The sequence below is a fragment of the Polyodon spathula genome, chromosome 19 (assembly GCF_017654505.1).
Source record: "Polyodon spathula isolate WHYD16114869_AA chromosome 19, ASM1765450v1, whole genome shotgun sequence".
Classification (NCBI taxonomy): Eukaryota; Metazoa; Chordata; class Actinopteri; order Acipenseriformes; family Polyodontidae; genus Polyodon; species Polyodon spathula.
Window position 1 is genome coordinate 34,884,754 of NC_054552.1, and position 16,044 is coordinate 34,900,797.

Sequence of the window (16,044 nt, forward strand, 5' to 3'; positions counted from 1 at the left end):
GGTTCCAATAGATTCCAATCACGATGTACAGTATGTGCAACACAATAGTTTCCTTTGTGGGTATGAAAAAACACAACATAAAACAATTGTGCAGCTTTAAGGAACTTGTTTGAGCTGCTTGCATTACAGCATGCTGACTGCATGACTGGCAGTACTGCAGCAATGCCTGTGTATCCTTGTGGGCAGCTGATTAATGGTTTTCTTGGGAGTGGCAGTCTAAAGCACTCATTTTGCATCAGTTCTGCCTGGGTTACTTAAAGAAGACACGCCTGTGGTTCTGGAGACTGCCTGGCTCTCCGGCTGCTTACTAACTTTACGTAAGTGTGCAATTATTTTTGTGTTGCTTTAAGTTTAATATGAATTCCAGCTTTATCCTCCCCCTGCAAATGTGAAGTCTCAGAGCAGTTTTAGGAATGCAAGCATCCTGTGTGTGTTCCATACACTTTAAATCATTCCAGCTGAGCCTTGGTCGGTTTCAGATGTAGAGCTCAGTCTTTAAAGGTGAGTTTTTAGTTTTTTTATAATTTTATTTGCTTGCCCTAAAATGTATTTCTATTTTTTTTTCTAATTGCACTTGGTGAATCTAATTCTTCCAAGGTGTCTAACAGAATCATTTCTTCATGTAAACATGATAATTGTTCTCATCTTTAATAAATCGTTGCTTACAAGTACCATCGCTGTTTGAAGCTTTCAAGGTTTGAGCTCCTTCGTGGAAATTAGGAAGAGTGCTTTGGAAAATCATTGTGTGAACTCTGCTTTGGAATATGCTTCCTTCAGCATCTCAGTGGGAATCAAAACTTTCAAACTCAAAATAAGTAGCTTTTGTAAGGAAATGGCTCAACTTGAGAGCCAGGTGCTAACAGTTAGATAAGTGCACCAAGCCCTCCCAGCCTCTGCTTTGGAAGCCAGCAGTGCTGTTATTATAGTGTGATGTTTGAAATTGAAATCTGTCAGTAGACGTGTAGAGTAGATGGGGCTAGCAGAGTTGAATGATCACATTGTCCTGTGATTTACAGGGAATGAAGAACACTTCAGTCCTGGCATTTGGGATTCTCATTTAGACAAACTCAAAACAGCTCAATGAAAAATCACAAGAAGTTCATATTGGAGCAACAAAATAATTCAGCGTGATGCCAAATCCTTGTGTAGACAGCGCCTAAAAAATGCAATGCGATCTTGATTTATAGAGAGTTTCTTGAACAAGCGTTTCAAAGCACAATAACAACAGAATTACTACATGGCAATAAAACGACAGAATTAAAAGCAGTAGGCAACAATATAGAGTTTGGTTAGGCAGAGGCCCGGTGGAGCAAGTACATTTAAATACCAAACTGGAAGCAGCTTGTTATCTCTGGGACTTCTCTGGCAAGCTGTGCCCCTGGGAGCACTGGTAAAGGGTACCTGTGATAATGAGTTTGGAGGACACAGAGACATCAGGGTAGACTCAGGTGAGAAGACAAAGCCTCAGCGTGTAACTGGTGGTCATTTGTATGTCAGTGGGACTCAATGAGAATGGTTATTAGGCTTGGACATTGGTGAGAAGAAAAAGGGATTTTTTGACAAGGAATGGACTGTTCGAAACTATTTTTTTCAATTGGCTTGGACTTTAATAGAAAGTACGAGGACGTTCTGTTTGCACAGCAATGCATGGCACTGTACTACTGGTAGGGATCCACAGGGGAGCAGATCATCTGCTGGCCAGGGAACTCCGAGGAGTGGCTGTACTGCCAACCTGTTCTGTTATCATGGACCTCCATCAAATAAACATGTAAGATTGCCTCTGACCATCTCCTGGCCGGGAGTTGACTAGAATGGTTGTCTTTGGAGCAGGTTGTCCAGAGGGACAGCGACCCTGAGAGCTTGTCAGCCCAGGACTCTCGGCTGAGCGTCTCCTGCTTTGTGTGTAATGTGTGGGTTTCATCTCCTGATGGGTGAGTGTAACCTCACTGGGGATGTGTCATGTGTCCGAGCACACTGTTGCCCAGCCTTACTGTTTCATTTATTCTTACATGTTAAAGAAGCCATCCAAGTTTCCATTTGAGTTCGTGATGGTTTACTGATTTTGGCTTCCTTGCTGTTTTTTTTTTTTTTTTTGTGTTGAAAGCGTTTGCATTGGTAAACAATTACATGATTGCATGATAGAGGGGAAAATTAGTACATGTGGGTATGTATAAACAGTAAGGTTCAGAACAGCACCTGTTTTTAGTTTGGTAGAAAATGTATTACAAATCACAAAGATGAATTGTTTAACGAGGTGACAGTCTAAGTGGGATTTAGAACAACAGTACATTGTTCAGACTCAGCAAAAATATAAAAACCCTTTTAAACTAAAATAGTGGCTCCATTCCATAGGGAATTTATAGCCGTATTTGGGCACTTTTTGCAGCCCTGGATGAAACCGTTCCCGTTCCACTTTTTTATTCTGATACCTCTGGGTTGAGAATAAGGGCGATCCTGGGTCCCTGGAATGGGCTTACTTTATAGTAAAGCTACAAAGAGAAATAATAGCAGACATGCTGAGCATCAACCTGTTTATTTTATAGTTAATTTCATTCTCTGTTTAATATTAGAGGGAAGAAGAGCTAGTGCAGTAATTGGTTCTTCTTCCTGCCTGCTTTGAGGAAGCTCAGTTCCCTTCCACTCTGCTATAAGGATCCCTGCTGCTTTGCGTGAGGAATTGCTTAGAGCTGCCTGGGATGATGATCCACAGAACCACACTGAGGATTTTGCTCAATGAGCATCACTAAATACATTTTACAGACCAGAGTCCATTTTCTGTGCTTGTGCTTTTTGATAACAGCAAATGCTATGAATACAGGTGGCACCGAATATTAAGTACCATTCTTGATGGGCATGTGAAGAGCATGCATGTTCTGAATAGCATATGGTCATGATGAAATGTGAAAATGTGTAATTCCCTGAGCCTGGGTGTTCCCATATGGGAGAGCCAGGTCCTGAGAGATTAACCCCGTGAGCCCCAGTGGGGTGGCAGGCTGCTCAGATGGATCGAGCAAGGCCTTGATGGACGTGACTGGAGCGTGACCACGTTCCTGTGGGAGTGACCTTTCCACCGCAGCCTATCAGCAACTTCTATCCTGACATGGGGCGGGCTCACAAGATGCTGAACAGTCAATCAGCTTCCTCCTCCTCCTCCCCATGCCAGCTTCACTGCACTCAGCAAGCCTGCTTGTAATAACACTCAATAGCAGAGTGATGGCTTTGTTTTCTTGCACCTTCGACCGGAAGACATGAGGTCAAACATCATTGACCCTAGACCTTGAGTGCCTAAAGGTCATTACAGAAAAGCTTATTGTGTTTACTAGTTTAACGTTTGAATGCTCGGCGGTGTGCGAAAGGGTGTGGGGTTTAGCTCTTGGCTGGCTTTAGTTTAGGGTTTAGGGGTCACATACAGTACATACAAATACTTTATTTGTTGATCAAACAATGCAAAGTGACCAGCTTTGTACAGTACATATGGAAACAGTTAGCTCACCTGCAGACGCTGAATGAAAGTCCCAGGAAGAAATGGTGAATTAGAAGCCATAGGTTTGTGGTGTATCTTCAGAAGGAAGCTGGAAGGGAAACATCTAGTTCAGCAGCTGCATCAGCGCTGTATTTAGAACTGGCTAAAGCTCTGGAAACGGAGCCTGCAACGCTTCAGACCTTGTGGGTGTCTGTTATTCCAGCAGCTGAGCTTGGAGGGTATCTGGGATCCATTTCCTTGCATTAATGTGTTGGTGGATTTCTTTACTGCACTCAGGTGATGGCGAGCCTGTAGAGGTTCCTGAAATCCACCTCCCTCAATCCACTACTGCAAGTAGCTTTTATTGCCACAGTTCTGTTCGATTTATTTTTGGAATATGCTTCCATTTTATCTTTGGTTCCATTGTGTTGGGGACAGCATTGTGAAGCAACACACTGCTGCTCAATAAAGTCTGGGAACCAATACCCCTCTTCAGGTTTAACTGATTCCTGAATATGTTCAAATTCGTTTTGGTCTGAGCTTCGGCTTTGAGCACATGGTTTCCGTGGGATTTGGAAAGGGGGGCAGTAGGACCTTGAGATATGAAACAGTGACGAGGTCGGCACAGGTGTTACCACTTGGTAGTAGTGTTTGATCCAATCATACGTGCTCTGAATTCCTTTCTGGCGCACAGATGAAGATTGGGTGAAGTGTTTGAATCACATGTTAAACAACTTACAGAAACAAGTCTGTTTAAAGAAAAAAAAATTACGTAACAAAATATGAAACCTGAAGCAGAGCCGTTTCAAAAACTAAATTAAAATAGTATTCTATATAAATTAAAATAGGGTTCTATATAAATGAAAATAGGGTTCTATATGAATTAAAATAGGGTTCTATATAAATTAAAATAGGGTTCTATAAAAATTAAAATAGGGTTCTATGTTCTATATGAATTAAAATAGGGTTCTATATGAATTAAAATAGGGTTCTATATAAAAGACACAGGGGGCCTTTACAGTCTTTGTTAATGTTACAACAACAAAAAGTGTTTTAACAGAGAGCTTCATTTAAATGACTCATTTGAATACATTGCATGTGCTGTTCTTTGCAATGGGTTTGCAGTGCTTATCAGTGGCTATACTGGATTACAGTGGTACGGATGTAATATGCCAGCAGCTCTGTAATATGCAAGAGTCTGGTAAGATACACATTGATGAAAGCCTGCAATATCGTAAAACCTTGGGCAGACTTGTCCTTTACGTCTTGTTTAACATATCTGGCAGAGCCGTAGCTGACTTGAAAATGAGGTTTTGTTAAATTATGCGTGTTCACTAAAGTGATGTTGGAAAAACTGCAAGGACATAATTGCATAACTCCCTCCATTTGACTGAAACAAACTCCCAATACGCAGGGGCTGATTAGAACAATGTGAAATGTGAAAAAGCCTCTGAACTTCACTTTAACTCCTTGTGTCCTCCATGATGCACACACCATGTCTCCATGTATCTTTTCCACCATGCTTAATAAAGAGATAACTAGCAAATACTGTGGGGGATATTTAATATCTGTATGCCTCTAGTCACTTGTATGCGTTTATAAAATGGTCAAATTGTTTTAGTCTACAATGTCTAAATTCACAGCTAAGGGATGCAGGTGCTTCAGGGACAGAGAACACCATGACGAGTTCATGAATTTTCCTTTTTTGGACAATGGCAATTCACTGCAGGGGTCAGCCAGTGTTACACCAGTGTTATCTGAGCTTGGCAAGTTACATTATTTATTGCTTTCTTTTATTTCAACACATAACATGGTTAAATATATGTGTTGTTTTTTAAAGGGGGTCCTTATCTGTTTCATCTTATTGCAGTTTCAGCCATTGTGAAAAATAAGGTGTGTGATTTTAAAGTTCCAGATCCAGTTTAACTGAACCTTGTTTCTAAAAAGGTGTGCCTTGGAAAGCACAGCAGTCACCTTTCGGTATGCACCTTTAGTGCTGTTTTATGAAGCTTTATTTCATATTGAAATGCAGTCTACAGCTGTTATTGGAGGATGAGATTGCTGTTTTTAATCTCATCTGATCTTTACAATATCAAAGTTCAGTAATGGTAAGATTGCAGACACTTTGCTATCGGGGGTCACTCAATAAACCTTGATTCAGTGCAGTCGGAACACCAAGAGATATCAAGTTGGGCATTGTTTCCCATTCCTTATTAGGACTGGGGTTATCTTTAAAAACTTGAATACAAGTTTGCTTGAATTTAAAAAGTTTGTTTGCAGCTACTTTTCGTAGAGCCTACTGCTAGCCCTGCTTTGAAGACTGCTCCTCATGAACCCACAGCAATGTGTTCAGCAGTCTTGGGTGCAGCACAGCTCACTGCTAGCCTTGGGGTTGGGGCAAACCTTCAGGGAGCTACTGGAGGGCTGCTTGTTCTGCACAGTGCCGGTACTATATCACTCCTCACAGACCACACATTTCACTGTAGACATTGGCAGACTGAGCGGACTGCCAAGGGAATTACCCTCGACCACAGTGGTACACAGAACCTGGCTCAGGTTATCCTGTTTGACTATCAAGGGATTATTCAGCACACCCCATCCATTAAAGTAACTTTCAAACCACCTAGCTTGAAAAAAATCCAGAGAGTTGATCTCACTGTTGTAAACAATTCCACAAGACCCCCAGTGCTTCAGATGTAGCATAACCTTTGCATTCTCAGCTAGTTCTATTCCTTGTCATGCACTTTGAAGCTGTGAAAAATGTGCATAGTGTTTCTCTTAATAGATGAAAGATGGGTTTGATCCAACACAGTATTTTGACCGGAACAAATCTGGAACGCACCTTAAATGGCCCAACCTGACCCAAAACTGACCCCTTAAGGTCAGCTGGAGCAAGTCAGTCGGAATCAGTTCAGTCAAAATGCTTGTCATTAAACTTTTGAAGTTTCCTTTACTGTTTCTAAATTCCACACTGCCGTGTGTTTACTAATTGTGGATCCAATGTGTCCCACAGCAGTTCCACAGTGTGTTTGATATGCGTTGATCTAGCTTATTTTTTTTACATTTTTTTATTGTACCTATCGTCTTTTTCTTTTTCCTTTTTTCTTCAATGTTACTGCAGAGTTCATTTCATCAGATTTGGTAAAAAAAGGAAAATGAAAGTCACTCATTCATACAGCATACTGTGTACAGATTCAGGTGCACAGCTGTAGGTTTACTGCAGATCTCTATAAGCATGCACTGCGCTGGAAAACATATTCACAAACTGCTGCTATCTTTATTACCTGTTCTTTGCAATATTGCTCTTGATTCTATGGGTAAATTAATAACTCTATCTTATTTTATGAGCCATTAGGCTCTACTGTCTGCTTGTTAATAATTCATAGATATTTTATTGACCATCAGCAACTGTTATATAAAATTGTACACCTATTATGAAACCGCACTTCTCATTCAAAAACATAACCAAACAATAATATTAATAATAAATACAAAAATTATCATTATCATTAATCAAACCTTTGTCTGAAACAGGGCTTGGTAAAGGGACTGTGCTTTCCATTCACCTCACCTGGGACGATTGGCTGGAGAGAAAGAGGACGGTTCAGAGTGTATGAAAACTGTTGACCCTGCTGGATCCAAGTGAACGTCAACCCCATCTCTCTCTCTCTCTCTCTCCAGCAGCCTCTGCAAGTTAATACATCATCCATTAACTCAATACAGTGACAGCAGAGCGATAAAAAGCCCCTCAGATCTGGGATCAGCCTCTTACCCACGAGTCTTGTTAGAGTCTTGTCTCAGACATGGGGAAAGGGTTCTACATTAGCAAGACCTTGGCTGTTGTAGGCATCTTGCTGGCAGCCGCCTCTATAGCCACCATCATCGCCTTGGCGGTGGTCTACTCCGATGAAAAAGCCAAGAACATAGAGAGTGTGACACCCACGAAACCATCCAGCACGGCACCCACGAAACCCTCCAGCACCACTTCACCTCCCCAGAACCCCTGGAACAGGGTCAGGCTACCGGACAGCTTGAAGCCACTAGAATATTCTGTAGAGCTCTGGCCTCGTTTGACACCTACAGAAGGCCTTTACACCTTCACTGGGAAGTCCGTCGTCATCTTTGAGTGCGTGAAGGCGACCAACCTTATTCTGATTCACAGCAAAAAGCTGAACTTGACAGCTCCAGCGGAACTGTATGGATCTGCTGGCTCCACTCCACCAGCCATTACTAATAGCTGGATGGAGAAAGCGACTGAGTTCCTGGTGCTCCAGCTTCAAAGCAACCTGGAAGCTGGGAAGACCTACTCGCTGTCCACCAGATTTGCTGGAGAGCTGGCCGATGACTTAGCTGGCTTCTATAGGAGTGAATACATGGAGGATGGAGTCAAGAAGTAAGAGCGCTTTTCTAATCTATATAATACTTTAATGTATTGAAAATGTTTTCATGTTAAGCTTGTATACCAACACTGCCAGATGTCATCTCTTAATGCTGGTAAGAGAGACGGGGCAAGATCGGATTTAGCCTCTCTGCTGTTTTGGTTGAACCCTTCAATGTGGGCACACTAAATGTGTGACTCAGACCCTGAGCTATGTGTTAGGGTTATAGGTATCGTACTAGGACTTGAACCCAAACAACTGCGGCCACTTTGATTATTTGAACAAGCAGACGCACGTCCAGTTTAGTATTTCATACAATGTGCTTTACTCAGAGGGCTGTGTGTCGTTAGTTCTGCCCGAAGGATCCCCTTCCTTACTTTATCATGACAGGTCATTTCAGTATGAGTGCTTGTGTGGGGAGGTTCACAACCCAGGGAGGTTTTCTAAGCAACACGGTTATCAACAACAGATGTGAACTGTAACTATTGAATGCACTCTACATGACTGCACTGGAATATACAGGACTTGAAATGCTGTGTTGATTTAGAAAGACTCTTATGGTATATTTGCACATGCTGTCTGTGCTTACCAGTACAGATTCAGCTATTGTTACAGACCAGCCGTGATTTATAAAAATCATTCTCATCTATCTGTTTCTTTTTTTTCCTCCAGAATTGTCGCCACCACGCAGATGCAGGCCACAGATGCAAGGAAATCTTTCCCCTGCTTCGATGAACCAGCCATGAAAGCCCGTTTCAATATCACCCTGATCCATGATCCCGATCGTGTGGCCCTGTCAAACAGCCCTGTGCAGGGTAAGGGTTCTTCCCAGGTATCTTGCACAGAGTATAGTAACTGGCTGGTGTTATATAGTTTAGTGAGTGACTCGCATCCTCAATTGAAGAACTTGAGTAAAATAATCCAGCTCTCTGCCACTGCACTTTCTAATAATATATTCACATTATATTAATTATGTATTAAAAATGCATCTCAGAAATGATCTCTACATATAATAGCCAAGACTAGGGAATTGCATTCCATGTGGTGATGTCATAACTGGAGGACACATCCGCTGAACTCCCCATGTGAATGTTCCTCATTTCCATGGTATTATTCCTCACTCGATGCATCCTCCCTGAAATGCTGTATCCTATATCTAACTGGTGTGGTATCTTTTTCCCGGTGCTTATATCCCCTCATGTATTTCTTGCTTGCAGCGACGACGCAGGAGACTCTCGAAGGGAAGTTAGTGAACATCACTACGTTTCAACCAACCGCAAAAATGTCAACCTACCTGCTAGCGTTTATAGTCTCTGACTTTAAGTTCATAGAAAGCATGTCAGACAACGTCTTGGTAACTATTTATCGTCAATTAACTTTCTGACTCCTTGCTAATTAAAAAACATGCAACAGTTATCCATAGCTTTTAAACACATCTGAATTCTAAGGAAAAAGTAAAAGAAAGTCAAGTAATGTAGATAATTGTGTACACTGAAGAACATCCTTGTTGAAACATCTGTCTGGCTGATATCCATCCAGCCCAATCAGGGCCCTTAGTGATACATGCTGTAATCTCAGTTGTGTTATCTTGGATTCACTGCAGCAGTCTGTTGCTGTTTATAGCATCTGTAATGCTTTCATGTCACAGCATAGCCCCACAGTGTCATTGCAGTCTGTAAGGCTTGGTTTGAAAATGGAGCAGTCATGGTATTATTGAGTCCTCTCAGTTAGGTGATGTCAGTATTATAATAACACAAACAATGGGCCCCTGAATAGTCATTACATCTTGCTTGCTTTTCAGATACGAATCTGGGCTCGCCAAAAAGCCATCACCGAGAGACAGGGAGACTATGCAATGAATGTTACAGGGCCCATCCTGAAGTACTTTGAATCCTATTACAATACAACATACCCCCTGCCGAAATCAGGTAAGCCACATACAGCATGCAACACATCGTCTGTGTAAGTAATAAGATATGGTGTACTGGCCAAACTGCCTTAACATTCACTTCAAAATTCCTGTGCTTTTGAATATGTGTTTACCATAGACTATCATGGTTTGCCATGCTTTTCAGTATTTTTTACCTGGCTTTCCAATGCTTACCCTATGCTTTACCATGCTTTCACTGTGCTTTATTACACAGTGCTATGCTTTTACTGGAGGACACTTTATACAGGATATCATGACTGAAAGTTACAATGCTGCTTGTTTGTGTTTCCCTTTGTTTTCACTTCCTAACTTTTAGACCAGATAGCTCTACCAGACTTCAATGCCGGGGCCATGGAGAACTGGGGTCTGATCACGTACCGCGAGACCGCTCTGCTGTATGACCCACACATCTCCTCCACCAGTAACAAGGAGAGGATCGTGACTGTAATCGCTCACGAACTAGCCCACCAGGTAAACACAGCCTTGCTGACACTTTCTGAACTTAGACTGCGTACAAAGTGAGGTTTCCTGAATTAAATCCCCTTTGATATTCTTTCCTTGTTGCTAAAGAAGCCAACAGCAGTCCTGAACTGAATATTATGCACGTGCACGTTGTTTTCTTCTTTGTCCCCAGTGGTTTGGAAACCTGGTGACAGTGCGCTGGTGGAACGATCTGTGGCTGAATGAAGGGTTCGCTTCCTACGTTGAATATCTTGGAGCTGATTATGCAGAGCCCAGCTGGAACATTGTACGTTATTTATTCCTCTGCCCATTTATTAGAGTATTGATTAACGGATTTGCAAGCTCCTGATCTGCAATGATAGCCCTGTGGATCAGGGAGTGGTTTCTTCTCAGTGTTCTCCAAACCTCCTTGCTCTCAGAGGCACATGGTCCTTTCCTCTTGTTGTGCTTTCAGAAAGACCTGATTGTGCTCAACGATGTGCACAGGGTGTTTGGAGTAGACGCCCTCGCCTCCTCGCACCCTCTGAGCTCTCGGGAGGATGAGATCAACACCCCTGCGGAGATCAGCGAGCTTTTCGACTCAATCTCCTACAGCAAGGTACAGCATGGGACGCTCTTTCAAAACAGTCAGAGATTTCAACAATTGACCTCCAGGCCACCCAATGATGCTCTGTGTATTCAATGTTTCATTTGGACAAATGAAAATTAAAAGTTTCCTCCATTTGGAAGGAAAGGCACAACCAGCTCAATCTAATTTCCTTTTTTTCTTTTTCTTTCTCAGGGAGCTTCAGTGTTGAGGATGCTGTCTGAATTCCTAACAGAAGACGTCTTTGTTGAGGGACTTCGAGTGAGTCAACTCGTATCACAGCCCAGACAACAGCATTCCCTTTATAGAAACTGAAACAATGGCACTGCTATGTGTTACTGCAGCCCACCCTGCCCATGCTGTGTGCTAACAGCAGCAGATTCTTAAACAGTCATCCTTGTTCTTACAAACTCGTCTGAGCGCACCTGAGACTAGCAGAGCAGGAGTTTGAAATGATCCTTTGGACTGTGATGCATGCGGCTCAGCCAACAAATACATGTGTGTAGATATGTGTGAGAGAGGGAACTATTTCTAAACAACAAAAACAATTTCTCTTTCCAGACGTACCTGAAAGAGTTCCAGTATAGCAACACTGTGTACCAGGACCTCTGGGCTCACCTGCAGATGGTAAGTTTTCATACAGGGTCCCGTCAAAGTCCACCGTCTTCATTCTGAATCATCTTACCTTATTATCAGCCTTATTCTGAGAATAAAAAGAAAAACTTGAGACAGACAAGTGGAAATACAGGACTGGATGCAAGGATAGTTCTATATTTTAGTCTTCTGATTAATGAGGGTAAACGCTAACCTGTTATTGACGCCCCGTTACTGTGATACTGTGGACCTGACTGAACTCTTTCTTGTGTTCATCATTACCAGGCAGTGGAAAGTTCGACGATAGCTCTGCCACACAAAGTGGCAGACATCATGAACAGATGGACACTTCAGATGGGGTTCCCTGTTGTAACCATCAACACCATGACCGGTCTCGTCACCCAGAATCACTTTCTTGTGGACCCCAATTCGGTCGTCAACAGGACCTCACCATTCAAGTAAGTTGTCTGTGCCGTTCAACTGACGCTTGGGAACGAGAAAATATCACTCAGCCTACCAAGGCTCATCCCCTGTTAGCACACCATTCTCCCCTTGGGGGGGGGGGGGGGGGTCTTTTTTTAAATGTTCCCAGTGTTTTAGATCCCACTACTTCACCTGGTAGACTATTCCATGCATTTTATTCCAGCATTCCCAAAGGAACGGTATTGTCCTATTCAAGTAACCATGGTCTTCCTGTCTCACAGCTACATCTGGTATGTCCCAATTAGCTGGACGAAGTTAGGAAATGCACAACCTCACTACTGGCTAAGCAAAACCACAGGTATGGACACTTTGTTTACTTGTATTATCCACTCTCCAATCTGTGTTTCTGTCCGTGGTCTTACCATACCAAAAGTGTCTGGTAACTAATCTCCTATCGTAAGTTTAAATGACTTCAGTTTCCTGTTTGAAAAATCAAGGCCTTCAATTTGAATGTGCTGCCATCTTCTTCCATGAGGTAGTAGTGCCTGCTAATGGGGTTTCCTGTTTGGTGCATGAATGTTCTGAGGTTATTCATATTCTTTATTTTTTAAACAGACACTAATGCTAACATGAAGACCACTGGAGTTGAATGGTTGCTGGCCAACATCAATTGCACCGGATATTTTAGGGTTAACTACGACAAAGAGAACTGGAACAGGCTTCTTCATCAGATGGAAACAGATCATACTGTGAGTGCCTTCAGTGTGGCTTTTCATTGAAAATGTGGTTCAGCGATCATACAAGGTGCTTCATTCATATAATCCTCTTTACAAATAAATACAACAGAAACATCTGTAAAATAAACTTAATGTCAAATAATACACTTTCTTTTAATAGTCAACAATTAGTAATATACAACACCAAAGGAAAGTTAGGTATTTCAAATGATTGTTAATCCTGAATTTTAAGTATTTTTTAAAGTAAAGAAATTTAAACAGTACCTGTCTGCAGGTGGCCATTTTTAGGGAGCGAGAACTACAACTCCTACAGCTCCCAGAATGCACCCATAACTCCCCATTTAACCCTTTCACTACCACACAGGCAAATTCCACTTTCCATACATTTACAACACAGAGTACATGACATAGCAGGTAAGAGTTCCACAGCTAAAATAACATAGATATCTGTATCTACCCCAGAGCGTAGACTAGTAGAGCTGTACAACCTCCCATTTAGCCGAGCTATAATCCACAGAGCTGCAATGAATGGCATCAGTTGTATCCTGAGCACTTCCCTGCTTGTTCTGTCTTCAGATGATCCCTGTCATTAACAGAGCCCAGCTGATTGACGACGCCTTTAATCTGGCCAGGTAGGTCTTCATAGATTCATGGTAACCCAGGCGACCTGCACAATGAGATTGTTCTGCTTGGAGACTGGCCTGTGATTCAACAATCGCCGAAACTAATTTACTGATGAGTGTTATACTGCAGTGTATCTTAATCTAGTCACTAGAATCACCATGGATACATACAGTAATAAGGGTGAAAACAATCACAACGGGTTGTCTTTCTTCTCATTCTTAAAGAGCAAGGTATATCCCGACCACACTGGCTCTGGACACCACCAAGTACCTCTCCAAAGACAGGGAGTACATGCCTTGGGAGTCGTCTATAGACAATCTGGGGTACTTCTCCCTCATGTTCGATCGCACTGAGGTGAATGGGCCTATGCAGGTGAGTCACCATCACAAAGCTGCCGTGATGTCCCGTCCAAAACCAGAACACAGAAAGTGACACGTGATATCCCGTCCAAAACCAGAACACAGAAAAATATCACATCATTTCCATTCCAATCCAACCCTCTCTTCTTTAGGCCTACCTCAGGAAGCAAGTGACCCCTCTGTTTGACTATTATGAAGTCATCACTTCCAACTGGACAGTGCTACCCCCTGGACACACTGAACAGTAAGCCATGTGTTTTGCTTGCGTGCTTCTCTGGTTAAAAACACTGTCAGAAATAGTTGATAGATGAGATCTATGCACGGTTCAGATTGACGTTATGCTTTTTATTTCTCAATTTGAAATATTTTCGCTCCAGTATGCTCAAGCTGAAATCCCAACAGTGGCTGGGAATCCTATCTTTGACATGTTATTAGTATGATGATGATGGTAATGTAAAGCCCTGTGGTTCTGGAGCCAGGGATAACCACTGCTCTGTCTGCATGGATACAGGTACAACCAGATCAATGCTGTAAGTGTTGCCTGCAAGAACGGTGTGAAGAAGTGTCAAGAGCTGGCATCCAGCCTCTACCAGGAATGGATGGACAACCCCAGTGTCAACCCGTATGTACAGAGCGGAACTTTCATACTCATTTCAAATGCACAGCCAACCCACACGCACTGAACGTAACTTTCATATTCATTTCAAATGCGCCCTTACTGATGATCTAAAATCCCTTTAACCCTGTATAATCCCTCCTTACACCTTAATAACTTCAACACATGCAATACAATAAATGCAGCATCTGCTGTTTAGATCCTTAATAAAACAAAACCCCTGATCTTAATACAAGATAACGTTCTGTATTGTTCTAACTCTACCAGGATCCAGCCAAACCTGAGAACCAGCATCTACTGCAGTGCCATCTCCACAGGAGGGGCGGCCGAGTGGGACTTCGGCTGGGAGATGTTCAAGAACGCCACCATCGCTACCGAGGCTGACAAGCTGAGGTCAGCCCTGTCCTGCGCTACCCAACCCTGGATCTTGAACAGGTGAGACAGACTCGAGACCAGCCCAGCAAGCAGCCCAGCAGCTGACAAATTCAGTGCTGAGTGTCGAAGCAGCGTCCTTTAGCACAAGCACAGGTGACTTAATACCAAGTTAGGCGCTCTTAGCTTTGAGGAGAAACGAGGATCTTACTGCTGTTAAAGCCTTTTCAACCGCTTGTCATCCTCTCCAAAACAGTAGCACAGATATATATGAGGTACACGTCTTCCTGGCTGATGTAACAAACTGTCCTTTTTCTTTGCTGCTCGTTCCCCCCCTGCTCTAGGTATCTGGAGTATTCTCTGCAGGCAGACAAAATCAGGAAGCAGGATGCCACTTCAACTATCGTCTACATTGCCGGCAACGTCGTGGGCCAGTCATTGGCCTGGGACTTTATTCGATCTCAGTGGCAGACTATCTACAACCAGTGAGTATGGCTTTGTCTTTACCTCCCCCTCTGTGTTAGATGTGTGCTGCCTAGCTGAGCCAATATGTATTTACAGTGCAGGGGTGGGAATAAGACTCCCATTACATAGCAGTTTCACTCATTCCAGGTTTTACTGTGAACTTGATTAGCTGCAGTGTGTATATGTAACAAGCTCAGATGTGTCCTATTAAACTCCTAGCAAAGCCAGGACTGGATCAAACTGCTGTGCAGTGGGAGTCTTGTTTCCATCCCTGCCGTGTAAACGCTGCACCACGGAGTGAAGATTATTAAAAACAAGTGAGAAGGGTTCATGCAATTCAAGGAGGGGGTGATTTTCAATACATTTTATCTTGCCTCAGGTACGGCGGAGGCTCCTTCTCCTTTTCAAATCTTATAAACGGAGTGACGCAGAGGTTCTCCTCGGAGTTTGAGCTCAAACAGGTAAGTGCTAATATGAAATCAGAAGAAGTGCACTTATGACAAAGGGACCCATGTGATGTATTTTATATCGGGTATGGTTACAATCCCTGATTCAGACCCTGTCCAGATTGTACACTGTACTGCTCACCCCTCACCATGCTCTCCCCTCATCCTGCAGACTCAAAGCTGTGCTCTGCTGCCACTCGGTGGTGTAGTCAGGGTTTGCACCCACTGTGACTTCCTCACTTTGCTGTCAGGAAACAGGGCAGATAGAGTCATTGTTAGTGGATGAAAATAGCATTACTGTACAGAAAGGAACAGAGATTTAACTTAATAAGATCAGAGAGACAGACTTTAACCTTATCACAGAATCATTTATTTATCGCAATAATTAGCTCTAATTGCTGTTTAATTGAGTGCCAGTTCCAGGTCCAGGGTCCTGGTCATGCAGCTCATCTCTCCCCTTCCCTCTGTGTTCCCAAACAGCTGGAGCAGTTCCAGAAGGATAATGCCGAGGTCGGGTTCGGCTCGGGCACGCGGGCACTGGAACAGGCTTTAGAGAGGACCCGAGGCCAACATCAAGTGGCTGAGTGA

At 42.9% G+C, this 16,044-nt stretch overlaps 1 protein-coding gene across 1 annotated transcript; it reads left to right on the top strand.

The window, feature by feature from the left end:
* Positions 1-416: 416 nt before the first annotated feature.
* LOC121294563 (aminopeptidase Ey-like) lies at positions 417-16,044 on the top strand. The gene is made up of 21 exons (XM_041218350.1): positions 417-501; positions 6,998-7,856; positions 8,515-8,657; positions 9,060-9,196; positions 9,644-9,770; positions 10,089-10,243; positions 10,407-10,520; positions 10,689-10,832; positions 11,016-11,081; positions 11,382-11,447; positions 11,700-11,872; positions 12,119-12,195; positions 12,453-12,586; positions 13,151-13,206; positions 13,423-13,570; positions 13,710-13,801; positions 14,069-14,179; positions 14,441-14,608; positions 14,890-15,030; positions 15,390-15,471; positions 15,937-16,044. The coding sequence occupies exons 2-21, from the start codon at positions 7,267-7,269 to the stop codon at positions 16,042-16,044; spliced, it is 2,832 nt and encodes a 943-aa protein (XP_041074284.1). The 5' UTR covers positions 417-501; positions 6,998-7,266.

Bases quoted from the DNA above. Each gene is read 5' to 3' on its own strand.
- LOC121294563 (XM_041218350.1), top strand. From the start codon at position 7,267: ATGGGGAAAGGGTTCTACATTAGCAAGACCTTGGCTGTTGTAGGCATC. The intron at 14,609-14,889 runs GTGAGACAGACT...CCCCTGCTCTAG, and splicing joins CAACCCTGGATCTTGAACAG to GTATCTGGAGTATTCTCTGC. The intron at 15,031-15,389 runs GTGAGTATGGCT...ATCTTGCCTCAG, and splicing joins TGGCAGACTATCTACAACCA to GTACGGCGGAGGCTCCTTCT.